Source organism: Equus asinus, chromosome 4, assembly GCF_041296235.1.
Source record: "Equus asinus isolate D_3611 breed Donkey chromosome 4, EquAss-T2T_v2, whole genome shotgun sequence".
Classification (NCBI taxonomy): domain Eukaryota; kingdom Metazoa; phylum Chordata; class Mammalia; order Perissodactyla; family Equidae; genus Equus; species Equus asinus.
This window is the reverse complement of record NC_091793.1, coordinates 135,790,822-135,817,124: the sequence shown is the minus strand read 5'-3', so window position 1 is coordinate 135,817,124 and position 26,303 is coordinate 135,790,822. Positions and strand designations below refer to the sequence as shown.

Genomic DNA, 26,303 nt, shown 5'->3' with positions numbered 1-26,303 from the left:
GCCTCTCTGTGTGGCCAGCATCGTGGTAGGGGTGGGGGTGGGGAGAAATCAAACCCTCCCACCAGGGACTTTTGAGGATAAAGCATTTTGGCAGAGAACACAGTGGCGGCACGGAAGTGTCTGAGACACGCTGATCATATTCACTCTACTGTGCTGACTGCTGGGGACTTCCCTCTCCCTTCCTGCTGCCACCACCCTCTTTCCTTTTTCCTGCCTGAATTATTGCATTAGCCTCCTAACTGGTCGTTCAACTTTCAGTCTATCCTCCAACCAATTTCACCTCTATCTTTCTAGTGGATTGATGTTCCTAAAATACCACTTCCATTAAGATTTCCCCTGCTTTCAAGCCTTCAAAGATGGCTGTCTGCTAGAACATGTACGAACTCCTTGAAGGAGCAACAGAGATGCTTGGTGCCGGAGCCCAGCATCATCTCAGCGGGCGGCTCCAGCCCCCCTGCCCTACTGCCTGGCCTCCAACCCCGGCACCACGGCCCTCTCTCGCCGGGAGTGCTCTCCTCCTTCTCTCCACGGATGGATCTCTGCTCAGGCCCAGCTGAACTCTGAACACTGGGGAGGGCTCTCCCCATCACGGGGACTGCTCTTCACCCACTCATTTCCTGTCTGAGCTGATTAGTTATTTCCTCTTTCAAGCCCTTTCTCTTAGATTTAGAGATCTTCAAGGACAGGACCCTGTGTCTTATAAATTCCTGTAGCGTCTTCAGGGTTTAGCTTGGCGTGTAGAGTGGGAAGTAGACAATAAGTAAATAACTTTATCTAAAGCATTTGGTCAATAAATGTTGGCTGACTTTCAATGACTTGCTGTCAGTGACGCTGACTATAGTTTTACTCAATCTTGACTAAGACGCAAATTTATCTGAAACCAAAACTTTAGCTCCTCTCCCAAAAGGCTTTCCTTTTGCAGAGAGATAGGGCTCACAGGATGTTTTTCTTTTAAAAACAAAGTAAAACAAAAGGATGTAATAAGAATGAATATGTAACACTGGATTCAGCCTGGGTTATATCCATCTTTATACTGACACATATTTTTAAATTTAATTTAATTTTTTATGGAGGAAGGGATCCATGAAGGCAAAAGTGGCCAGGGTCCCCAAAAGTCACCATGTGGCCCTGATATGAAAACAAATCCAATGGTCATCTGGGAATTTGCCTCTTCCTGGGAGCAGCCACAAAGTCCCCCCGCAAGCTGGCTGGAAATGGAAGGACACCACCCCGGAAGCACCCTGCGGCTCATTGCGCGGGGCGAGCTGGGCTCCTTCAGGGCGGGTGGCGGCTCAGGGGGCCCTTACCTGAGTCGAGTAGGGAATATGGACCGATAACACAATCTCTTCCGATTTAAGGTTGGCTTCAGGTGATCTCTCAAGGAAACGGCCATCTAAAGGAATCTGCCGCTCTCCTTCTGATAGAGAAAATGACCTTGGTTAGGACAAACCTATCAAATTGGAGAATGTGCAGCAAGGGAGAGAGGTCATATGTCTGACGGAAAGAGAGCGCAGGCTGGGAGCCGGAAGACGAGAGCTCTAGTTCCAGCTCCCAGGCTGGGTCACCTTAGGCAAGCCACAGATCACTGGGGCTTCTGGCTCCTCACCTGCAGAACACAGGATTGGACTGCAGAAGCTGAAAAGTCTTTTCTGGTTCTTAGTGCCCACTAGACACCACTCACGATTGCTGGCCGTGAAGAACTTTAAAGCTATTTGGAAACAACGCAGTACAAAGTAGGTTCGCAAAGAGGAAATGGGTACCAGGGCTACAATGTGTTTCACAAATGGGAAAACTGAGATCCAGAGGGGTTAAGTGACCCATCCAGAGTACGAGAGGTGGCCCTAGTGGCAGAGGTGGGATGTCTGATATATAGGATTTTTTCCCCAAACATTTACCATACTCTCTTATTTGATCCACCATACATATATGTATGTATGTGTGTGTGTGTGTGTGTGTGTATATATATATATATATTTTTTTTTTTTGGTGAGGAAGATTGGCCCTGAGATAACATCTGTTGCCAATCTTCTTCTTTTTGCTTGAAGAACATTGTCCCTGAGCTATCATCCATGCCAATCTTCCTCCACTTTGTATATGGCGTGCTGCCACAGCATGGCTTGATGAGCTGTGTGTAGGTCGCCACCCAGGATCACAACCTACAAAGCCCAGGCCGCTGAAACGGAGCACTCAAACCCAACCACTATGCCACAAGGCCTGCCCCCACCACCTTTTTTTAAATGTGATTTTAATCCAAGAGAGTGTGTCTTATATCAGTAGCCCTATGAATAATATGCATTTGTTATTTCCTTAAGTTTAAATCATTTTCTCTTGGCAAAGCTCAAGATGTCTTTGAATAAAGAGAGAAGTAATGAGTAATATGCCCCACAAACTTGATTTTGTTTAAAATGAAAAGCCCTATTAGAAAAATTTCCATCCTTATGAAACTCTGATAGGAAATATGCCAATAACTTGAAAACCACAAAGATACATCTCATTAACGTTTTCTTTAAATGCTTCGATACCACAGTTTGGACTGTGCATAAATGCGGCCAAATAGTTAAGAAAAATTGTCAGGTACAGTAACTTATCTGATCTACAAGGACACAGAGCATCTGAAGAATAGGTAATGACCCAGGTTCATCCCTACGTTGAGGTCATGTAGATATATAGCCCACATATATTCGGGGGTCTAAGTTAGAGACACCTGGGCTCCTAGTTCAAGTCAGACACACTTGGGTTTGTGGAAAGAGCTACACAACGCACAGTGACAATTATAAAACAGATGCCCAGAGCTTCGTCTCTTACCTTTAGATATCACATTGATGGTAGCATTTCCTGCGGCTAAAATGGGATTTAGGTCAGAATAATTAGGTCTGCTCACCACATGTCCTCCTAAAGTCTGAATTAAAAAGATAATATTTTTTAAGCTACACTTAGTTATTTGACAAATAAGGAATTATGTACATAAGGATCTTGTGTAAGTTTTTAATTCTCTTCTTTGCCTCACAGAAAGATCTCGCAGAGTTTTGGGGGCTAAATAGATTGAGACAACATATCGTGCAAAATCCCCACCCAGGACCACAGTCTAAACTTGTTGCTTGAGAAAATCCTCCTTTTCCATGTGCGGTGAGAAGGAAAATTTCTTCAAGAACTGATCCTACTGTGAGTCTCTGATGACACGGGGGAAGGTAGAGACCTGAGCCTGAGAAAGTCTAACGAGGCGGGACGTGTAGCATCACACTCAAGATGTCTGCTGTGCTGCTGCTGTGCAGCGGAATGCCTCTGTGGTGCCCTGACCCAACTGCAAAGCCGCTTCAGACACAGCCCTGAATGAGGACCTTTGAGGGGACTTAGGGGGCAAGGTGATGTCCAGAGGAACCGTGTGGTCCAGGAAAAGGGGCAGAAGAGGCAGGAGCTGAAAACATATGGCGGATTTTGAGAATCAGTAGAAATAGGGTCAGGGAAAATGAGGAGAAACATCCCCTACAAAATTCTGCCAAACCGCCCATCACCTGTGGAATGGGCAGTGGCTCAAACCAGTTACTCTTAGATCTTGAGTAATAATAATAAATAGCCAACTGGGGACATCCAAGAAGACACATGCGGGACACACATGTTTAGAAACCGACCTCAGGGCAAAGGTCTGAGAGGAGAACCAGCCATGAAAGAGTCTTTATGCAGTCTGTGGGGACCGCAGGCTCGTGTTTACTACACCTTGGGTGAAACACGTTTCTCAGACTGTCAGAGCTGGACAGGATCTTAGAGACAGTCCATTTAGTTGAACCTTAATTTTTAAAATGAAGAAACAGTGGCTTAAAGAGGTCAAGCGGCTTCTCCAGGATCACACCACTCACAGGGGACAGGCTGGGAGAGTTGGGGCATCTTTGGACTCTAGTACGGTAATCTCGTGGTACAATACGCCACTTCTCACCTTGGACACACACATACCCATAACGCGACACCTCTCACTTGGGGCACATACGCACCCAGTCACACTCATGGTAGAGGCTTGTTTGACACTGACTTGGGATTCCTCTTCAGGGTAATGTTTGCGAAGTGACAGAACGGTAGGACTGTGCTTGACTGTGGCTAACTGCGGAGAACCAGGGGACGTACCGCCATGTTCCTAATCTGGGCCCCGGCCAGCGTCCTGAGATGCCTCAGGAGAGCGCGGTGCGTCCTCGTCTTCTCCTTCGGTTGCTCCGAAACAATGAAGCGTAAGGCATCGTTCAACTGGGCCAGGCTGTATCCTGCACCTATTGTCACCCCTGAGAAGAAGGCAGTGGAACATGAACTTAAAGAGAACTGTAACCAGAGGCATCGGCTGCATGCAAACAATCTTTCAGATATGTCTTCTCTTATCATGTTAACTGAGAATAACAAAGACCAAAGATAAAGATATTTCTGGCCATTTGCTTTATTCCCAAATATTAAGTACTCAACTCCTTTTCTCAGTCATGTATACCGTCATATTTTAGGACATATCAACCACAGATGTCTGAAATTCATGGCTTGGTTTACTCCCAATTTAGAGTTTTCCTGAATATATTGATCAACTATGAAAATTCCAGCCCAGGTTCTGTAGGACTTGTAAAAGCTCACTAAGCTTAACTGGGAATTGACTTTTGAATCTGCATGGCCTGCTTGCCCTCGTCCACAGACATCTCTTCCCATTGCTCCCTTATCAGCCCAAGTGGACAGACGCTGCCTGGCCCTGGGACCCGTTCTACCTGCCGCTGTGCGGGCAGGGCACGCTGTGAGCAGCACTGCCATCCGGTTCACGCCTTCCCGATGGGGGCGGGACCACACTCAAGGGGGTGAAAAAAATCTCACTCTGTTTATACATAAAGCTCTGATCCACACACTGTACAAAAACAGATATGTGTTCTATCTGTGGTGCTTACATTTCCTGCAGGGATGGTTAGAGAGAAAACGTCTCTGGCTCCTTAGAGAGGCAATAATGAAAAGGCTGAGTGGCATCCACACAGTTCTACAGGCTCCGCCTCCCTAGTCGGTGCTCACACCTGGCCTTAACCAAGGACCTCCACACCTCGCTTCCAGGCCTCTCCTGGACCAGCCTGGCCTCCCCTCCCTCCTTCTCTGCCTGTGAGGCCGTTGACACGGACTTTCCAACAGGTGAAAAATGAACAGGCAGACTGACGGAAGATTGGCAGGTCAGAGGGGAAGCAGATAATTTTCCATTTGATTTCTGTTTACTCATCAGGGAGAACCCTATTTTATGTCACAGTTTTGGCTCCCATAACCTGTTGTCCATTCAAATGCTGGGTTTGGGTAGCGGACGGTGGGCTGTGTTCCTCAGGCAGCCTTGTTCGCCGCAGTCCGTGGAAGGAGTCCTTGAGCAGGAGTAGGAAGACCCAGGATCCAGTCCTGTCTTGCCGTGTGTTAGCTGTGTGACGTTTAGGAAGTTGCATAAGCCCTTTGATTCTGCGTCTTCTCTAGGAGAATGGAGACACCAAGGCTTCCTGCTATGTCTCCCTCCCAGGTCGTCACGAGGATCAAAAGAAACGAGATGCGGAAGCACTTCTTGCTGAATTGTGAACAGAGCGTAAAAATAAATAAAGTTGCTATTCACATTTAACTTTTCAAATCTTGTGGCCAAGGTTTTTTTTTTTTTTTGGTGAATGTCCGTGGACACAGGACGAGCCATGAGAAAATTCGTGAAGTATGGAGTAATGTCTGGCAAGAACCTCTCCTACCGGCCAGCCTGTGTCTTAAGTCGTCTTATTCAGTCTGTCCCTCCGTGGCTGGCGGGGCTGCATGACATCTTCCCGCCACTGTGCCTCCTAGGACATTGTAACATTCAGTGAGGCGGCTGAGTGGGTCAGTTTGAAAAAGTTCCTCAAGGACACATAGTAGGGACACAATAACTATTTTTGAATGAATAAATGAATAAATGAGGTCACACGCTCAAATTAGCCCAGTGCATGTAATTCATTATTAACAGCTAACCAACAGCCAATAGTTACATCTTATTTGAAAAAGAAGGTGCTTACCCTCATCTGTGGTCTCCACAAAATGCAGTTCTGGAAGCCAGAGTGGAGATATGAAAACTGGATGGAATTCATCTCTGAATTTCATGCTGGGCCCTTAAGTAGGAAAATATTGAAAGCAATTAGAAAAGGAAGACAATGGGTGCTAACAGATCTCACTTACTGGTAATCCAGGGTAAAAATTGTGCTGCACATGACTTATTTGCAAAAGAAAACAACAAAGCATTCTAAAGGTCCCCAGGTCTCACGAAATAAAAAGAAACTGTGTGTACAAAGAGTTTAACAGAGACGCATGTGTTCCCGTTACCTAATCCAGACCACAGAACGTGCTTAACCCACCCACCCACTGTGGTGTTCCCCATGACGAGGGGCGCTTTGGGGAACTGGGTTTTCAAATCCAGAAGGTCGTCCAGGGTCACGGGGGTGAGCCAGGTGGTCCTTTCCCCGTGGAACGCCAGCCTCCTCTTGTTTGGGTCTTCTGCCATTCTCTGCAGAGAAGCAAAGCCGACAAGCTTTGAGGTGAGGCTCGTGAACCACAAGCCACGAGCATATCCGCTGCCCTGGGGGTCCAGATGGGCTGCTCATCATTTGAGCTTTCTGAGGTGCCACAGCTTCTAGGGATCAGGAAAGGGTGGCCTTCTTTGAGCTCAGAGAGTGCAGGGGACTTACCCAACATCACACAGCTGCACTGTGACACATGTTAAAGGCATTTTGTAAAACTGGTAAAGTAAAAATCAAATGATACTTATGATGATGAAATTACATTATACCACCTACATTGATAGCATCTGGGTGGGCACCGCTGATAAACATCACGACAGGTGTCTGTCCATCAGCTGGTGGTGGAGCAGGGCGAACTCGACCTACACGGGTGGAGGGAGTGTGAAGAGGAGGTGCCGGCACTGCGGCAGCGGCTTAGCCTGGAGTCAAAGAGGCAGGCTGCTCGTTCTCCCTCTGTCCAACAGCAACTCAGAGGAGCCCCATCTTGGGATTAGGTTTTTTGTAGGACAAAAATTGTTCAGAGCCAAAATTATCCTTGAGAAAAATTCCTTAAATTATTCACCAGGTAGAGTGTAAATGGATGTTTTTACACGTCTGTAATATACATGCATACTTATATACCTACGTATATATCTGTATCTACACATATAATCTTTAAATACCAGGTGTGTCCAGGTTCTCACAGTCTGAGGGGTGCGTGGGGACTGACGCCCTCTGAGAAGCCAGTGGAATCATGTCCCTCATCCTCATGCTCTCTACAGGGCATAGTCATGGAACAGAATGACAGGCACACCACACTATTTATATTATTCTCTCGCTCTATCTTCCCACTAAGTTGAAATCAGAGAAGTTAATTGCAAGAGTAATGTAATTTCATTATAATAAGTATCATTTGAATTTTACTTTACCAGTTTTACAAAACGCCTTTAACGTATCTCACAGTATAGCTGTGTGACCTTGGGTAAGTCACCTGCACTCTCTGAGCTCAGTATCTTCAACTGAGGAGCTTGAACCAAAGTGTCTCAGAGCTCCTGGCAACACCCCTCTTCTAAGCTGTCTGCTCCACAGTATTTATAGTGGACGTGAACAAGTCCCTAAAAATGGGTTATTTTCCCATGATCTTATTGGACACACTTCCAACTTTTAATGTCTAAAACTCAGTAATTCCATTGCGTAATACAAAAAGGCTGAAACCACATCATCATAAGAGACAACAAAAGGGAAGTATCTTACTATCAGTTCAGGAGGAAATATAGGTTCCTGGGACGGATCCAAGGGCTGGAATTCGGCTTCATCATACAGTTTGGTACACATCTCAAGAAAACAAAACAAAACACAACGGAACTTCAGAGTTACCGGGAGACGGACGGGAGTCTCTAAGTGCGGGACTTCAGAGCCACGTCTGTCCCTCGGACACCGGGACACAAAATGGCGGTGCCAGAGCCACAGGGCGCCCCGAGGGGAGTTCTTCAGCCCTCAGAGGGCCGGGATGGTCTCCCCTGCAGATTCACCGTACTCTGGGCTTCCTCCTTTGGTGTCAGAAATTGGCTTTTAAACTCCTGTGCTGGGTCTCAGGTACTATTTGCCGATATTTCCTTGCCCTGAGCATGAAGATGCACCACTGCTTCCATCCCCCTACAGCTTGTGTGCCTGTGTGTGTGCGCTTGTGTGTGTGTGCATGTACTTGTGCTTGTGTGTGTGCATGTGGGGTAACCCGAGATTAAGGCACAGAAAGTTGTAAAGTTTCAGGAGAAAAACAGCCTTCTGTGGTGACCGGCCTCGTGACAGTTACAGGCTCCCTAATGTGAGGAGCAATTTTTAAGCTGTTTATGCCCTGAATTCACTTACTTTGCACTTTACTTACCGAAAAGAATAGAAAACTTGGATAAATTTGGATTTATGTGAGTATTTCTCAGTTAATCCCAACTGAAGTGGAACACCAGACACTTACTTTTTCCTGTCTAGTCACAAAAGGCCTCTCGTCTTGCTCCATGCAACATCTTCCTGATCCTTTCACTTGGCAAACAGTTGATTCCTTAGGAAGTAAGGAAGTTTAAAACAAATTCACTGGTCGATTCTTTAGACACCAACCTGAGTTCCAGAGTGCCAGGCCCCACGGGAGCCGAGGGAGAAGTAAGAGAGCGCATCCTTGCCCTCCAGGACTCTGGGATGGATGGGGTGGAGATCAAGCTGTTCCAGCACTCAGCAATTAGGGGAAATTACAGGAGCGTGCAACCGTGCTCACGATAAGGTCACGTTGATGGTGTCACTCAAGTCTCAAGGGAAGACAAAGGGGGCTAGAGGAGGGTGGGGCCAGCCAGCTAAGGCTCGCAACTAGAAGTGAAGTCAATGGAGTAGGGTTATAAGGTGGAAAAAACCAAAGAAGATGGCTCTTCATTATCCTAAAGGGGAGACGGTGTGCATCTGTAACGAAGGCCTGGAAGACAAAGTGCCTTTAAGACTTTCTACGCACAAATATAAATACACTGAAAACCCAAGTTTAGTTGGATGATATTGGAGCTATTCTGAATTATTTGGATGATTCAAGTCCCAAACCATTTTACCTTCATTTTCAGGAGATTTCATACGGACCCAAAGCAGTGTTTTGGGTAGAACTGAATTCACCGGTCAGTTACTGCAATTCTCAGACTACTTCTTTCACCCTTGTTTGCCCTTTTCACGTGCAGACGAAGCCTGCGGGGCTGTGGCGGTTTGAAGACCTGTGGCTCGACTTCACACATGGAGTCAAGGGGACTCGGGTTTTGCTTTCTGCTGTGGTACATACTACCTGGGTTGACTTGTTCAATTAGGAAGATAAAACCCATCCCAAACAGGTTTGTTAGATTCAAATATGAAAAACGCACGTGCCGTATCTGACACATAGGAAGTGCTGTAGAAGTGGCCACTGATGTCTGTACTTATAAGGCAGTTTTCTACAGGGTTCCTAAGGAATTCGGATTTGTGACAACGGTACACACAACACGGAACCAACTACAAGTGGCTGCATGTGGGGACCCAGAATGAGCGAGACAGAAAGATCCATCTTTGCATACGTTTTATCTCCAGGAAAATAATCATATCGTATTAGGTTAAATCACATGGAATCACTGTTTTTGTGGATCAAAAATGGTGGGATATCGGCCATTCATATGCTTCAACATAAAGAGTATCTTATTCAGGATTCAAAATAAACTATTCTGTAGTTTGTAAAGCTTTTTGAAGTACTTCACTACTGGCCTAAAAGCAGATGTTTTTCCCTAAGACTTTGGCATTTGGAATTAACTTGAATTGATTTTGGTCAACCAAAGTTATATAAAATTAATTTTTGCCATAAAAAATGGGTGCTGGAAAAACATTCTACCTGAAACCTTGTTGAAAATATATCTTCTCTTGACATTTAGTGTGCTGAAAACTTAACATATCTCAAAACTACCCCTCCTGGCATACACAAAATCATTCTTTTCCTACCTCCTTCATCCTCTCTGATGATTCCTTGACCTCACAACTTTGAAAGCCAACTTGGCTTTCTTTCTCACTGCATCCTTTATTGTTGGGAGGTTATGATTCTGGCAATCCCTTTCCAAAGAATTACCTTTCTGGGCCCATGTCCACCACATTGGTTGAGGGCTCATCACCCCATGCATGGGATACTGCACTACTCCATGCCTTCATCCCCAACATGTCTCTCCAGGGATACTGCACTAGTCCATGCCTTCATCCCCAACATGTCTCTCCAGGCTTCTCCTTCTCACAGGCAGGGGCCAAGAATTTCCCTTTTGAAATACTGTTCTCGTGTTACTCCTATCTTGAGAACAGACAATGACCGTAGATTGGTTATCAGCTTTAAGTCTAAATGCCTTAGCCCAAAATAATATCTTTTTACACTGTCATGCTTCAGCCACGTCAGTTTCTAGCTGAACCTTGAACATCTTTCTTTTCCCTACTTCCACGCATTTTCTTAAGTGGAATTTTCTACTGGCCTCTCCTCATCCATCCATTTCTATCACTTCCTTTAAGACCTTGCTCACAATTCCTATTCTCAAATAAGTCTCCTCTGTGTCTTCCCTTCCTGCTTATTAACGCTCTTTAATTCATGTTCTTTCAAAACTCGTAGACCTGGTATAGAGGATATATTGAGCTTTTAATATCTTGCTTTTTAATTATGCTTTTATTGTTTCTTGGGCTAGATTTCATTTTCTTGGAGTTTACATTTCTTGATGTCATGGATCATATACTTTACTTCTTAGGAAAGTGCCTAATTTAAGGCTATAAAAAAGTTAGTTGCTAAAGGTTTATTAAAAAATACCGACAGTGGCATTCAACAACTTTCAGTGGTTAGAAAGGCCAAAACGGGGTTATTTTAGAGCTGATAGAAATCAATAGATGATTTTATGCAAAGGCTTATTAATACATTAAATCAACTGAAAAAAGAATTTTATTTAACTTACCACACAGAAAGTTTTCCCACTTTCTACAATTGGTCGGTATCCAGTACAGCGGCACAAATTACCTAATTCAGAAGAGATCAACTTTTAAGGAATGATGTAGAAATACATTGCATATTTGTGCTTCATGTGTTCAGTGGAATGGCTAGCTATATTAATAATTAGATTCCTTTTGTTTCCCAAACCAGCAAAATGACTCTTGGGAACAGAGATGTTCTTCAAAAATAAATCCATGATTACATTTTCTCCCTGAAACATCACAAATATGGCCACAGTTTTTCCTAATCAACTCTTCCTGCCTTTTTCCCACTCCTGCCTTAACTCATGTCAACTGCAGCCCCCATAACATCTCACATGGGCCCTCTGTTCCGCTTTTCTCATGTAGTCTCTTCTCCCTCAAACGTCCTCCTAGGGAAAGTGTGCCCATTTTTCAGGGCCTCAGCCCCGCTTCTCCATGGGGTCTGCTCTAACACCCAGCCACAGCTGTGCCTCTCACCGTCTGGATCCTTCTGCAGGCCCATCATCAGCTGGGGTAGGGGCATTTATAGACATGCCTTATCTCCCTCACTGGATCTTAAGTTCCTGGAGAAGGCCAGGATTGTCTTAGATGTTCTTGAACCCTCCCAGTACAGGAGAGTAGGCGTTCTAAAAGTACCTGGTATCATTTTAATCAATCAACATTTCCAAAGCATAGTGGCAAAGGTGTGGAAACCACTATCTTTTTAAAAAACATATCCAACTTTTCAGCCAGTATAAATGATATTTATGAAGAAGTTTTTAATAGCATTGGAAAATTCTTATGTGACACTGTTAAAATTGTATATATAATAGTCACAAGGATTTAAAATAAGCAAACAAGAACAGTGCCTAGAAAAGACTGAAAGAAAACAGAAGTCTCTAATTGTGGCTGCTTCCTGGTGGCAGAAATATGCATGAGTTTTTTCCTTATCTCTTAATATTTTTGTGCATTTTTCATCATAGGAATGCATTATTTTTATACTAAGAAATAAATGTAAAATCATTATGTCCAAATATAGCTATAAAATTTCCGAAGCAGTGTAGACGTGCGCATTGGGCATGTTTAAACACCTAGAAGTAAAGTGAAGTGTGGACACCAGATGCCGGTAAGTCACGTGCCAACGTGGGTACCAGGTATGCTCCCTTTTCTATTAGAATGAGAATAGCTTAGGAAGAAACGGCATGTACAAGAATGGATTCAGACTCCATAACCTAGCTTTCCTTTCGCTAAGAGGAAAGAGTATAGAAGTGTGTGAATTAAGAACCTCTCTTTGGAGGAAAGGAGCTGAAATGTCCGGAACGTAAGTGCACGGGGTGAAACAGAAGTATTTACGAGGCAGCGGACACCTTCTCTCTGATAAACTGGAAGCAGACATTAAAGGCTAGAGGCGGCTGGTGTCACACGATTTTCTGTTTTGCTTTTGTTCTCGGCCGCGTGATCAGTGACAAGTCTAGAAGCCCCACTAAAGGCCCACCGACGGAAAGCTAACAGCACCTGTTACAGAGATTCCTCTGATTCTAAGGGAAAAAAAGATGCAAATTCAAAAATTGTATTTCCTTAGCCTTGAAGGGAAAGACAAGATGAATTGAAGTGGTGATTTATACCAGCTGACCATGTTAGAAGGCATGTGCCATACCTAATCGCGTTTCTTTAAATTTTATTTTATATCATTGTTTTCTTAAAATATGAACATGAAAGTTATCAGTGTGGCTAGCATTTATAATTCTAGAAAGAGCTCAAGTAAATGGATCGTGAATCACAATACACTCTCCATCCGTCACTTCTAGAATCAGGCCATCTACTGCAGCAGTTTGGCCAAACTTGACAACCTGATCTCCTGGTGGTCATGATGTGAGCCACAGGCACAGCATCTGGGGAAACCCTCCATCTCTGTAGGACCGCCTGTGCGTATTCGAATGAACAAAAGAAAGTAATGCACACCACGAGATCTCTGCTTTTCAAAGCTCTAAATACCTTACTGGTGAGGATTCCGTCATTGAACAAAGATTACTGTTCAAATCCGCACAGGTTTGGTTAAAATTATAATTGAAACCACAGGCCAAAGTTGTGGTAGCACTTAACGAGAAACTGAAAAATTCTGAGTGAAGAAGTTGTTGAGACATAAGGGAAAATATTAGAGAAGGTTTACACACCAGTTACCATAAAACTAAAGTTGAATTTTTACTTTGCTTTATTCTCCATCTTTTCATCATAAAACTGAATTTCTGTCTGTTTATTGAAAGAGGCAAACAACTTTCTTATAATATTCAGAGGTTTGCTTTCACAGCTTTCTTCTAAGAATTAGTGACCAGCTACATTGGAACTATGTATCTTTGTTACACAAAACTACGTTTATTAACACGCATTTTTGGGGGTAGAAAATGTGCTTGTTCGCTTAAATTTTATAGCTCTTTTGTCATAGGAGATTGAACCACTCACTAGCTTATTTGTGGTAATTGCTATCTATGACCTCCTTGATCTTCTGATGAACCCAAACCACAACATAAAATGTAAAGTATCTCAAAGGTTATTCTCATGGTAAAATTAATTTGAGTAAGTAAAGTTGATAAATGATTCTAACAGATTGATTTAAAAACAAACAGCAAAATCTCATTCTTCCACACTACCTAAACTTCCACATTTGGAAAAGACTGTATGAAAAGTGTCGGAAACAGCCCCTCTGAAGGCCTTTGCAGAGGGATGACGGGCTCTGTTAAGAGAGCGGTTTGTCATGAAACCAGTGTTGCCCCAGTTCTTGCCGTCGCTGCGGCCAGAATGAAGGCAGCCCCTCCTGGAGAGGACTCGGGCCCAGGGAGGTGCTGAGAGGCCGACATGTCGGCCAGGTGCCTAGAACCCCGGCACTGGTGCCACCGCTTCTCTCCCCGGGCTGGGCTGCCCCCTCCTTCTCCGGTTGCTTGGGCGCTTTCCACGCCAGGCCCTACCTGCCGCTGGCCGGGAAGGCTCACCTCCAAGAGCTTCGGTGATCTGCTCGGGGGTCGGCTCCGGGTGGGTCCTCAGCAGCGTGTAGATGGACATCACCATCCCTGGGCTGCAGAAGCCACACTGCGTGCCATGACACTTCGCAAGTCTTTCCTGGGAGGAAACGGCCCATTATGCTTTAAACCTCTTGTTTCCCAACCTGGGCCACCAGAAAGGAGTGAAGCTCATATAGTTAGTTTTCTAGAAATAGCTGGAGGGTAAAAGATGTCGCTCTGGAAGAAACATATTTCTATTTCTTGAAATCACTTTTTTTTGCCTTCAAGAGACGCCTAATGGCAGGTATTAATTAAGTCACTTTACTCTCCAGACTGTTTGTCTCTGACGGAGGAAGTGTTGTTTAGGAAACATGTGAAAGGCTTTGGAGTGCCACTCGTCTGAGTTTTGGTCCTCGCTATAACTCATTAATTGTGTGACCTTGCCTTCTCTTCATCTATAAAATGAGGATACTAATAGTATCTACTTTACAGGATGGTGGGAGAATAAATGAATGATCCTATGCAAATCATTTAGCAGTCTCTGACAAGCAATTTTCATCCTTTTCTCCATCCGTATTATAGAATTTTTGATGGATTAAATGACAAAAATCTATAGAAATGCTTTGAAAATTGTAAAGTGTTTTTAGTAGTGTTCTATCAAATAAATAGTAATAAATAGTAGTGCTGTTCATCAATTTACTTTATGCACATTCAACTTTATGCACTTAAACACAACAACGAAACAATAAAGAAGAGACTGAGAAATGTCAGTTTACTTTGTCCACTCTCTGTGAAGACCCCATGCATGAAGCTACAGATGGAACATGACTCTCTGGGCCCCTAGTGTCACATGTGTCTCTCACAGGGTGCTCAACTGGCTGGCTTGAGTGTGATTCAAAGGATTTCAAATAAACATTTTTCAAACAGCGTGACCCCTAAGATGAAAGCCAAACACTTCATCTGCAGCTCCACTGAAAGGACAGACATGGCTGGGATGCCAGAAGGAAACGGGGCTGTGTTGCCTTTATTATCAGACGGCAAGTTGTTTCAGATGTGGCATATAAACCTGGCTGTAAATGTGCTGGTAAACATTTAACGAGTTTTGATCTTGGATCTCTGGGGAAACAAGCCCTGATTTGTAGCTTCTACCAATTTAGTAGTATAAAAACTTCCATCATGCCTGATATCAAGCTTCCAACGTGACGTCACTGAATGCAGATCTGGGGAGAGATGCGCAGCGGCATACGTTATACGGTATTTCCACCATGTACATGCAAAGGACGTAAATAACCTCAAGAGCGTAGGTAATAGTAAAATGTAGTAAAATAATTAGGAAGTGATGAGTGTTGATATTTACTAATTGTGTTTTTAACATTATTTTTTCAGTTTTAAGTTTGTATAGTTTAATTATTAATAAAGGCTGTGTTTAAAGACTGGCTAGCAAGAGACCTGAAAATTTGACAGTTGGCTCTTGCAAGTCAGCATGAGCGTGCTCCAGGGCACCGCTGAACAAATCAGCATCAGTCCCATCAAGGTATGAGAGGAATCGGACAAGCCGCAGCGTTGGACGCTTCTATATTAGTAAGGTGACGAGCCAAGCGTGGGGTGAGATCTTACTAAGATCAAAAAGTCAGTAAGTTTTTGGCTGAAAGAAATGCAGCATCACCAAGTGCCATCACTGGCAACACACTGTCAGAGGAAACTCTTCGCCTCCATGTTCCAAACCCAATCTTCTAAGAGGAGGACTTTCAAGGGAAAATAAGGCTACTCATAATTTTCTTTCTACATATTGCTTTAAAACTTAACCTCTGCAGAAGTTCCTTTTCTAGTATATATAAAAACAACATTACCATTCCTTTATAAAGTTCTCTAAACTTCAGTAGCTGCAGTGTCATTTTAGCTGTCTTTTGTTTAGCCTGGTCTAGGGTCACTCGTGAGAATTTGGGGAGCACTTGTACACGTAATTTGCCTCTCTCCCGGACTTCAGTAATTTTGAAATGTTGTGGGCAACTAGCATCTTCTATAAACTTCTGGTTTCCTATCTCATTGTCTTCTCTTGTCAAATTGGATTGTCCTTGTTTTAGTTCAGGGCAAGGATGGGGCTGAGAAGTTAAGACAGATTAAAATCAGTGAATACATATTGAAGTTCTTGGGTTTAAGATATATTAAAATCAGTGAAGGAATTTTGCTTTATATACCAATCTCTGAAAAGATCCCTAGCTATGAATCACTGAATCTCACAAGATAAGAATTTAAAAGCACAGAGGATTTCAAAGTTGGTGACCCACATGGAGTCCATTGGACCACGTGGGATGCCTATTCCACCATCTGGTTCCATCACATCGTCTTCTCACCTGCACGGGATGAATCCTGGTTTTGATACTTCCCACACCTTCCACCGTGGTGACAGCAGCCCCATACAGAGAGCAGATGGGCACGAGGCACGCTGTAACTGGATAATGGCTGTGGTGGAATTATGTAAAGAGAACACGTTGTCATCACAGAGAGGGGGTAACATAATTTGGGGAGTTATTTCAGCCTAGGAGAGTCATAAGACTGTATCTCCCCCAGAATACAGAGAACACTAGATATAACACCATACATTTCTGGATTTGTCCAAGGAAGGACTTACAAATGGATGATGAACAGTAGAGATAAATGGAAAAGGAGATTCCTGAAGAGCTTTGTGTGAGACCTCCAAGAGACCCTCATCCCCCATTTTTTTCACATTCTACGGAAAGGAAGACTTTTACTCACATACGATGATATATTGACTTACGTAAACCACCATGGGGCAATTGGCCCAGTGAGTCTCAACCCTTCAAAGCTTTTAAAAATACAGATTCTCTGCTTGCACACTAGCCCAACTAAATCAGAATCTCTGGGGTGAGATCAATTCATCAATTTTCAAAGCTCCTCAGCTGATTCCAATGTCTGGCCAAGTTTGGAAGCCACTGGTTTATGCCCCTGTCTTGGCCATCTCTCCCACGCTGGAGTCTGCATCAATGACATGGCAGACGTGGTTAGTAGCAGATTCTCATCTCATCGGTTTGGAATGGCACCCAGACTTAACTAGTCCAAGTTGGCTTCTTTATTCCCACCCAAGCTAAGGCCTACTCTCTTTTCAGGCATGGGAAATGGTCCCTTTCCCATGGAATGTTTACTTTACTGTCCTACCAGGCTGAGGGTATGAATGCTGCTCTTCTCGAGACAAGATAGAGAGCTGCTCTTGGCTCCACCAGCCCTTTGTTCAGAGGTGTTCGGAAGCCACCCAGCAGACTAGCTAGGGACCCTGGAAGAGTGCTGGGTGTACAGAGCAAGGGTGGACCCCAGGTTCGTTGTGCAACAGATGTATTTCTGGTTGTCGTGGTCCTGCAATTCCCCCTGTTAAGAACTTCCTCTTAGTCTTGTCTCCCTCTGTCTTTTCTCTCAACTCCCCCAGCGCGCAGTGCCCTCCTCGCTCTCACACTTTGCCTCATGCAGGAAATAGAGGCAGGAGCTCCTTCCACTCCCCAGCCCTCCATGACTCACCTGGAACTGCAGTCAGTCTCGCCTCCATTCCAGGCGCAGAGGGCGAGGAATCCTTCCTCCTCCTCCACCCCTGTGCTCTGGATCCCATCTGTTCTTCTCTCTTCAGGGACTTATTCTTTCATCAATGTCCTCCTAACCTCTTCCTTTGTAGGGCCTCATTTCTTTAAATTCCCTTGAATTTATAAATGAATTCAAGTGTTTGCTGAGCTAAAAAAAAAAAAAAATCCCCAAACCAATGTCTCTCTCCAGCTACTGGCCCATCTTTCTTTCCCTTCTTAGTCAGGTTCGAGAGCTGTCCACCACTTCCTGGCCTACCAGTCACTCCTGCACCTCGCCTTCCAGCCCCATCTCTCTGCTGACGTTGCTCTGGGGGCAATCTATCGGCACCGGCCACTCCCTGGTGTTTCATGCTATTGACCACCCCTTCCTTCTCGCAACTTTCTCCTTTGGATGTTCCTCCCTCAACTCTGGCTGCTCCTCAGTCTCCTTGGTGGGGGTGTCTTTCTTTGCCCATTTCCCTGTTGTTCTGCAGTGTCCAGAACTTAGAAGCTCTCCTACAGTTACTTCCTGCCACCTTCCAGATGGCCAGGGCTGAAAAGCTGCCTGCACCACTAAGGGGCCCACATGACCTTGAACAAGTCATTTAACTCTTTTTGCCTCGACTTCTTCACTTCTAAAGTGAGTGATAGAGATGTCTAGCTCACAGTTGTTTGGGAAAGAAATGTGACAATGTCCGTAAGCCACTGCACAGTCTCTGCCACACAATAAGCATCAATAAATGTTAACTACTTTTATTATCATTGCCATTACTATTTATGTTCATAACTTCCAATCCATTATAGTTCTGGATGAGAGCTCTTCTTTGAGTAACGACTTGTCTATCTAGATGCCTGTGGACAGTCATTCTCGTGCCCCCTAATCACCCCACATGCCAAGGCTCCGAAGCTCAGCTTACCCACGTCCCTCCCCTGCATCTCCTCTTCCACCTTCCCTAATTTGTGACAGGCACCACTCGGTGACCTAGCACGAAAACTGGGGATCATGCCAGACAAGTCTTCCTTCACCACCACATTCAACCAGCGAGCAAATTTACATTTTAGGTCAAGGTGATGCTGGCTCAATCATGACGCATGATTTGGGATCTCATTCAGCCCTCCCAGGCAAACTCCTAGTGCAGGGCGAAGAGCTAAAATCTGCCAGGATGATATGTCACTTCTTTGCATTTAAGCCAATCTTGCCTGACGCCCCTTGCCCCCCGACTCTGAATCTCCCTCTCAAAAGCAAAGGAAGTGTTTGTACAGCAATAGTGAGCATGGTGCTGAGATGCTGGCACACAAGACAGATATCCTCTGATGGGAAGAAAGTCCATGGGAAAGACCTGGAGTTTAGGAGGCTGCAGGCAGAGCAGGTCTGGAGACAGTATGAGCGTGACAGACCCCTGGAGAGAGGAGTGCGTGTGACATGAAAAGAAAGAGGCTCCCCCTCCTTCTTAGATGTGCCCAGAGCAGGGCCGGGCCAGCACAAAGGATACTGGATCTTCTTGGTCTTGGGGTAGTATCTCGACACCATGACGGTGCAGGCACCACAGCCTCCTCCTCCGCAGCCATACTTCGTGCCTGGGAGATGGACTGGAAGGAAGGGAGTCAAGGAAAAGAGGGGCCCAGCCGCTTTGCTTTTTACACTCTCCTCCCTCGGACACTAATAACAAGTAACAGGTCTTCTTGAGTCTGTACCAAGGTTTCTTGCTTAGAGAGATTGTTCTGCTTTTTGCATATAAATGAGCTCCTCCTTGAAAGGTGAGAAGAAATTTTTACAGACCCACACTGGCTTATCTGAAACCCTCGGGCCAGAGGCATTTCTGAATGCAAAATTTCCCACATTTCCCATATTTTAGAAAGTAAATGAGATAGGGCTCCCAAGTGGGGCTAGGGCAGCACCTTGAAATCAACCCATCACTATTTCTGCAGTGAACCATATGGATATCCACGCTGAGCAGGACACATGAAGACTACAAGGAGCCTCGCGCCAGTTAGATGAAGGTTTTCATCCAAATGAGTTCTGAAAAAGCCTGTTGGATTCAGAGTTGTGGACAATGGATTCTAGACTCGAGTGACGTTATCTCTATGGAGGTGGTGGGAGGTGGTGTGTTTGCGAAACTTAAAAAAATCCCCCTGGGAGGCTTACCTTTTGCTGGTTCGGTAATGTAACACTTTTACTTGCTCATGGGATTAGAGAATATGAATTTAACAACCATAGCTCCTGAACCAGTAACATCAACAACCACTGTGTACCTTTCCCCTATAGGGTATTTGCATATTTTCACAGAGAAAAAATAAATAATAAATGTAAGTCTCCTGCCTTAGATTCTCTAAGAATCTGGCATTTGCTTGGGACCTTTTCTGGGTGAGGTTTAAAAAGGATTTCATGGGTGGAGGTCATAATTGGCTTGGGCGGAGGGTAAGTCTAATTGCATCTTGGAAGCTGCTGCTCATGAGAGGTAAAACCAGCTCAAGACACCCCTGGAGTAAAGAGCTGAGCATTCTCTGCAGAGCTCCAGGGCTGCACACCCCCTCCTCTGCTCTGTTGTTCCTCCTCTGAGTCAGCCATGCCTGTTCACGCAAGTCAAGCTTTCCGCTTTCAGGCAGGGGGCTGAAAGTCCTGCCAGTAATACCTTAGGTAGAGAGCTCCAATGAACAGGGAAGAAAAGGCAAAGAGACCCTTTCTCTCTGCCTTTGGTGTCCTGACATTTCCAAGTGAAGGAATCTGGAGCTGTCTGGCTCAAAGATGGAGGTCCCTTTTCACTTTTCACTTTGTCACACCTTAAAGCAGCTCTGTGACACACTTAGCAACATTGCCTCAAAGTGAAAGGTGAGAAATTGATTCAGCCAGCTCTTTTGTCCTCTGGTCACCAGACAACTAGTCTGATGCCTCCTCCTTCTACTCCCAGCAGAAGTGCACGACTCAAACAGCAGCTTCCATATCCTGTCGACTCATCCTTCTTATTAAACATGTCATTAAGTAGTCTTGCCAGATAAAATACAGGACGGCCAGTTAAATCTGAATTTCACATAAGCAACGAATTGTATTTTAGTATAACTACATCCCACGCATTCAAGTTCAAATTTAACTGGGGGTTCAATATTTTTGTATGCTAAAGCTGGCGACCCTACCTAGGTCAAATACAAACAATAATACATCAGAAGTTTATTTTTTGGTCCTCTAAGAAGAAGAGCTATCTCAGTGCCCTCAAGACACACAGGCCTACAGCTTATCCAGAAGAAGTCACCCTGACACCAAACGCTGGTGGCCGACGTGTGCAGTTGACCCTGGAATGTCCACTGGGATCTAGTCATTCATCAGTGAGTTCCTGTGTCCTCCATGCCAGGCAGGGAACGTGACATCAGGGTCAGATCGGATCCTTTGCCTCAAGGATCTCACTCCTCTTTCATCTCTCGCGGAGTCCTCCTACTCCCACCAACCACTCTTCACCTCCATCAGGACAAACTTCTCTCAGTTTCAGCGCTTTCAAAAGCACTGTCTTCCCTTGCGTCTGGCCCCCTGTACTGCTGACTGCAACATCTTCACCCTAAGCCTTCCGTTTCCCCAGCAAACTCCCACTCAGCCCTCGCCAAGCCTGGCGTGAGTGTCCTGCCTGTGTGCCCCCAACACAGCACTCATCACACTGGCTGCTTGCCTCTTGGCTGTCAGTCTCCCTCACTAGACTCGGGGCAGAGGCTGTGTCTCCTAGCTTACATCTGAACACCTGGTGCTTGGCAAAATTCGTTAGCCGAATGAAGAACTGTTTCGAGAACTGTAAGAAGTCAGTGATGGCTATGTGGGAAAACAAGGACAAATGTTTGGGAGTCTCTAAGACATCCCATTTCCCAAGTTTTGTCTTAGAGCCAGGATCTCAGGGAGATTACGATTAAAATGATTAAAATTAAAATACTAAATCTCAAAGATTAAGATTAAATTTTTTTTTGAGGAAGATTAGCCCTCAGCTAACTGCTGCCAATCCTCCTCTTTTTGCTGAGGAAGACTGGCCCTGAGCTAACATCTGTGCCCATCTTCCTCTACTTTCTCTGTGGGACGCCTGCCACAGCATGGCTTGCAAGTGGTGTCATGTCCACACCCGGGATCTGAACCGGCAAACCCCGGACCGCCAAAGCAGAATGTGCACACTTAACCACTGCACCACCAGGCCAGTACCTAAGATTAAAATTAAGATTAAAAACCCTCCTTGACCCAAGTAGCTGGCGGCCAATCCCTCTTTGTGGTGCATTAGCTGGTTCTGAGGATCAGATTGGTGAAAACCGGGCCAGGAAGGGGTGTGTGCAGGAGAAGTGAGAGGGCAGGTGTGGGCGAGGCAGCGGGTGGTAGGGTGACTCAGTGGGAGGCTGTGACCTTGGCAAGGCAGGAGGGGAACAGAGGAGGGGAGGTGAGGACACCTCCAGACAACTTTTACTCCTTGTGCAACTGGGTCCCATTCTGGGAATGACACCTGAGCCAAGCCCATGCCAGCAGCAAACTGGGGTTTGGTGGGAGCCTGAAGTTTTCGTAACACTGGAGACCCACCTTAAGGAAAAAATATAAAATTATGAATATATATTTGCAAACAGGGCTTGGGAGGGTGCCCCGGGAGTCCTGGGAAGAGTGAAGTCGGGGTGCTGGTGTGTGCATGTGGGCTGCTGACTCTGGCAGGAAACCTGCAGCCATCCACACACATTCATGAGTCACCTACTTGAGAAGCAAGTTACAAGTAAAGCCCCTCACTCCATCCCAGGATCCCTGTAGGCTCTGCGCTCAGAGGCTGGGGCCTGGAAGTCTCGGGAGAGTCTGATTTACTCAGAACGACTTATTTGTGATCCTGGGCACCAGGAAGGAATGGGCAGAGCAGGATGCCCAGGCGATGCGGACCTGGGGGCTGGGTGAGCCTGCCTAGGGCTGCTTCTGGCTGTGCTTACTTGAGAGGCCATGAATTTTCAGCTCGCTCCTGATGTAGATGAATTTCTTCATTTTAGGGTGTGCAGAGAAAGCACAGTGAACTGTGTAGGGGACGTAGAAGCGATGTGGGAGGGAAGTGATGGGCCGTGCTGACCGACCTCAGGATCCTGAAGCTTGGGGAGGGGAACCCGTGGGACCAGTGAGGGAGGATCTGAAGCTGGGGGAGGGGAGACAGAGGGACCAGTGAGGGAGGGTTTGGCCTGTTTCTTTCTGCGTTGTGTGTTTTTACAGCAATGAGCCCAGGTCCTGGAACAGTGAGTAGAATAGGGACATGAAGGGACAACACTGGCTGCGGTTGTAACATGATGGCTAGGAGAGCAGACCACACAGGTTCAACAGAGAAAGACAGAATCTGGAGTGAGAGCGAGGCTCAGGTACACCGAACTCCCTAGATAAGCGTGGCAAGGAAGGAACGGGGACAAATGAAGTTGTGTGCTTAGGTGCGTACGCTGGGAGGCGAAAAGACAGAAGTGGGGAAGGAACTGAAGATCCTGGAGAAGGAGGGTCTCGTATACCACCAAGTCCCCAGGCCCAACCCAGTGAATTCTTTCTGACGATTTCCAGAAGGTCTTGGTGAGCCAGGGTGGAAAAGGTCCAGATAAGGGGTGGAGCGTGGGGGTGCCTCAGCTATACTTAGCAATTTGGAAATAAGTTTGTGAAACCTTGTTTTCTCCCATAAAGATTCGGAAAAGATATAGGTGACAAGTCACTCAACTGCCGTTGAACCACGCACCCTCAGCAACTGGCTGCACACTGTTACCTTCACGTTCCTGAACGTAAAGCATCATCAGGTCACCACGGGGCTCAAAAGTCATAAGGTTCTTTCTAAAGTCCGCACACTCGTGCTTCACCGGGTGATTCTTTTGGTTTCGCTCAGGCGAAAAATACAACAAATAAAGCAGGAGTCTACCGCTTTCAGATGCATTCTCTGAACTTTAACCAGACTCCACAAATCCAACACAAGCCAGTTTACCCAGAGTGCATGCAGGGTGGCTGTCTTCACAGGTCTGGGCGGCTCGCTGCTTACCCGCAAGCCACACGCGGGGCAGGAACGTGTTAGGATACGGACTTGCCTCAGGTAGAACAGTAGGTTCACTTCCGGGTCGGCGTTCTTCTCCATGACCTGCATTGTGAAACGGCAGGAGGCTTTTAGGAAGCTCACACCGACATGTGATGGAAATCCCATCCAGCGTTTTGGGGCATGTTTTCCACAGGTGGTGGCTTCACAGGGGGAAGAAAAAGAAACCTTTCCAAACCTGGGCACAGGAATTTCGAAGAGATTGTGAAGCATCCTTTCACGTCTCTAAACTTTCTAACATACACGATAATTATACAGTCTGGGTTGTTTTTCCTTAGGGCTACCTGGAGAGGACCCAGATGGGGAAACAGATACACAGATTCGCAAACCGACCCAAGATAACTCGCGGCCACAGAAAGTCCTAAGGACGCGTAGCCAGAGATTCCCTCAGGGAGTCGTCAGGGAGCGCGGGAGACGGGAGCCTCTCCTGCCCCGCCCCGCCGCCCGGGGAAACGGAGGCCCGGCGTCTGCAGGAAGGGCAGCCGGGAGCCCGACCCTCCGTCCGCCCCTCGCCTCGCGCTCCCGGCGTCGCTGCCGAGGGAGCGGAGCCGCCCGAGGGCAGGAAGCTCCACCCGCCCGCCGGCGGCTCCTCCGCTGGGGGCGGTCCCGCGGGATCAGAGACCCGGGGACCACCTCACCCGGAAGGGCAGCGACCCCGAACGCGGGGAAGAGGAGACATTCTTCCGCTGGAGGCGATTTTATTTTTATCACCCCCGAAAGACCCACAAACCACCTCCCTTTTCATCGCTGCCTCCGATTTCTGAGTCTCCTCCGAGCGCTCGGAAGGTCCTCTCGGCCAAGCCCAGCGCACCGCCCCCCACGCAGACCCTCGGGGAGCAGAGGCCCGAGGTGGGGGCGCCGCGGCGGGAAAGCGTTACGGGGAGGTTTGCTCGGACGCCCTGACTGTGTGGCTGTGGACATTATTTCCAGAGACGGAACAAGACGCGGGGTAGGGGGTGACGGCGTGTGCCGGGACCATGTACCTTCCTCCCGCCGCCCCTGTACCGGGGGGACACAGCCTGATGACACGCCTCGGTGCCATAAAGACGTCAATATACCCGATACAACAGTCCAGGTAATGGTAACCTCCCCCAGCCACGTGAGCGCCGATCGGCGCCGCGTCTGTCTACCGGCCGTCTGCCTCGGTCGCGACACCGCCGCCGCATCTGAATGCAAGCCCTCTCCTTCAGTCACGACATTGCCGCAAAGCAGCTGGCGGAGATGCTGCGGCCTCCAGGCTCATTGGTCCCCGGAGGGGATTTATTAAAGCAAAACGGAATCGCTCTTTGCTGTTATCATCCTCGATGTGTGCTAGGCTGTCTGTCAACATAGCATCGCTGGATTCAGTAGAGCTAATGTCCAAATAAAGGGGGATGACATGGCTTTTCATGCCTGTGTCTGCGTTCACTCCCACTGTAACATGGCAAATGCAAATGAGACTTCCTTACGGATTCCAAAAGAAAAGAGCGAGCAAAGGGCCTCACGATTTAAGAATTTTGCACCTACCTTGACCGAAACAACCCATGCCCAAGTTCATATCACTATAAATGACTTGAAAAAGATGGAAGAGAGAAGTTAAAGAAATAAGAGGGGCCGGCTCCGTGGCCAAGTGGTTGGGTTCGGGCGCTCAGCAGCCCAGGGTTCGGATCCCGGGCGCGGACATGGCGCCGCTCGACGGGCCACGTTGAGGCGCAGCGTCCCGCAGCCCACAACTAGAGGGACCTGCAGCTACGATATACAGCTATGGGGGGTGGGGGGAAGGTTTGGGGAGATAAAGCAGAAAGAAAAGAAAAAGATGGGCAACAGTTGTTAGCCCAGGTGCCAATCTTTTAAAAAAACAAAAAAGTAAGATTGGCAACAATCGTTAGCTCAGGTGCCAATCTTTAACAAAAAAAAAAGAAATAAGAAATGGCGTCGAGGTGAAAAATGTTATGTAGACTTTTATCCCTGGTATGCAAAATTCATATTAATCACATCATAAACTTACCTTTCTTCCATTCACAAAAAAAATCAGCTCGTCAGAATTGGGAAGGGACGGCATCGTGCCAGGAAACAATGGCTCCAGCAGAAGAGGGATTTTCCGCTACAGAGCAGGTAGGTTAGAGCAAAGCCCTGGGTGCGTGTCCGCCCTGAGGACGCGGGAGCAGCAGCAGCTGGCGCTGGCACCTCATGCTTTATAGCCACCCGGCTAGGCAGGAGCGCCCCCCCTCCACCCCCCGGGCCCTCCACCGCCCCGCCTGCCAGCACGGCCTCCCTGCCATGAGTCACCCAAGTCAGCCTCTGGCCCAGCCCCTTTGGAGGCCAAGACTGATTTCCGCGGGGAATGTGTTTGAAGCCAGGGACTAATAAATCAAAACTGAGTTTTCAACAGGCTGTAATTGCTTTTAATCTAATCAAACTGTCAATCAATACAATGCCAATAAAACTCATGAGATTTTAATTCTTTCTCAGGTTTCTCTGGCTTTAACAGGTGAAAGGAGATTCCACCACGTGTGTAACTAAAGACTTCATAAAAACGTGTTTAAAACTCGATGATAACAACCTGCAACTGTGTTCTCGTTCCTTAGTCTTTCTTCATACTCACTTGTTTCTTCAAATTGAAAGGTTTAAGACACAAACATGAACACGGGCTTGCCGAGTGCCTGAGACTGTCCCCAGGACGCCTCTAATCTTACAATAGCTTGGTAAAGTGTTATCACCATCTTCATTTACAGGTGAAGAAACTGAGGCACAGAGACA

At 46.4% G+C, this 26,303-nt stretch overlaps 1 protein-coding gene across 3 annotated transcripts in view; it reads right to left on the bottom strand.

Annotated features, from left to right (window-relative positions):
- The window catches only part of LOC106823492 (aldehyde oxidase 4-like), a 60,405-nt gene extending 34,520 nt beyond the window's left edge, over positions 1-25,885 (bottom strand). Inside the window, exons 1-13 of one of the 3 annotated variants that reach the window (XM_070508358.1) lie at positions 25,552-25,885; positions 23,552-23,609; positions 19,014-19,110; positions 16,306-16,414; positions 13,943-14,069; positions 10,961-11,022; positions 8,464-8,547; positions 7,746-7,826; positions 6,355-6,499; positions 6,015-6,107; positions 4,117-4,268; positions 2,806-2,899; positions 1,308-1,417 (exon numbers count right to left, since the gene is read on the bottom strand). In XM_070508358.1, coding sequence (XP_070364459.1) covers positions 1,308-1,417; positions 2,806-2,899; positions 4,117-4,268; positions 6,015-6,107; positions 6,355-6,499; positions 7,746-7,826; positions 8,464-8,547; positions 10,961-11,022; positions 13,943-14,069; positions 16,306-16,414; positions 19,014-19,110; positions 23,552-23,609; positions 25,552-25,605 — 1,266 coding nt within the window. In that variant the 5' untranslated portion in view covers positions 25,606-25,885. Of the gene's footprint in view, positions 1-1,307; positions 1,418-2,805; positions 2,900-4,116; positions 4,269-6,014; positions 6,108-6,354; positions 6,500-7,745; positions 7,827-8,463; positions 8,548-10,960; positions 11,023-13,942; positions 14,070-16,305; positions 16,415-19,013; positions 19,111-23,551; positions 23,610-24,547; positions 25,303-25,551 lie in introns of those variants that run through there. The other 2 variants (XM_014829216.3, XM_070508357.1) reach the window with 2 other exon arrangements.
- Positions 25,886-26,303: the final 418 nt, after the last annotated feature.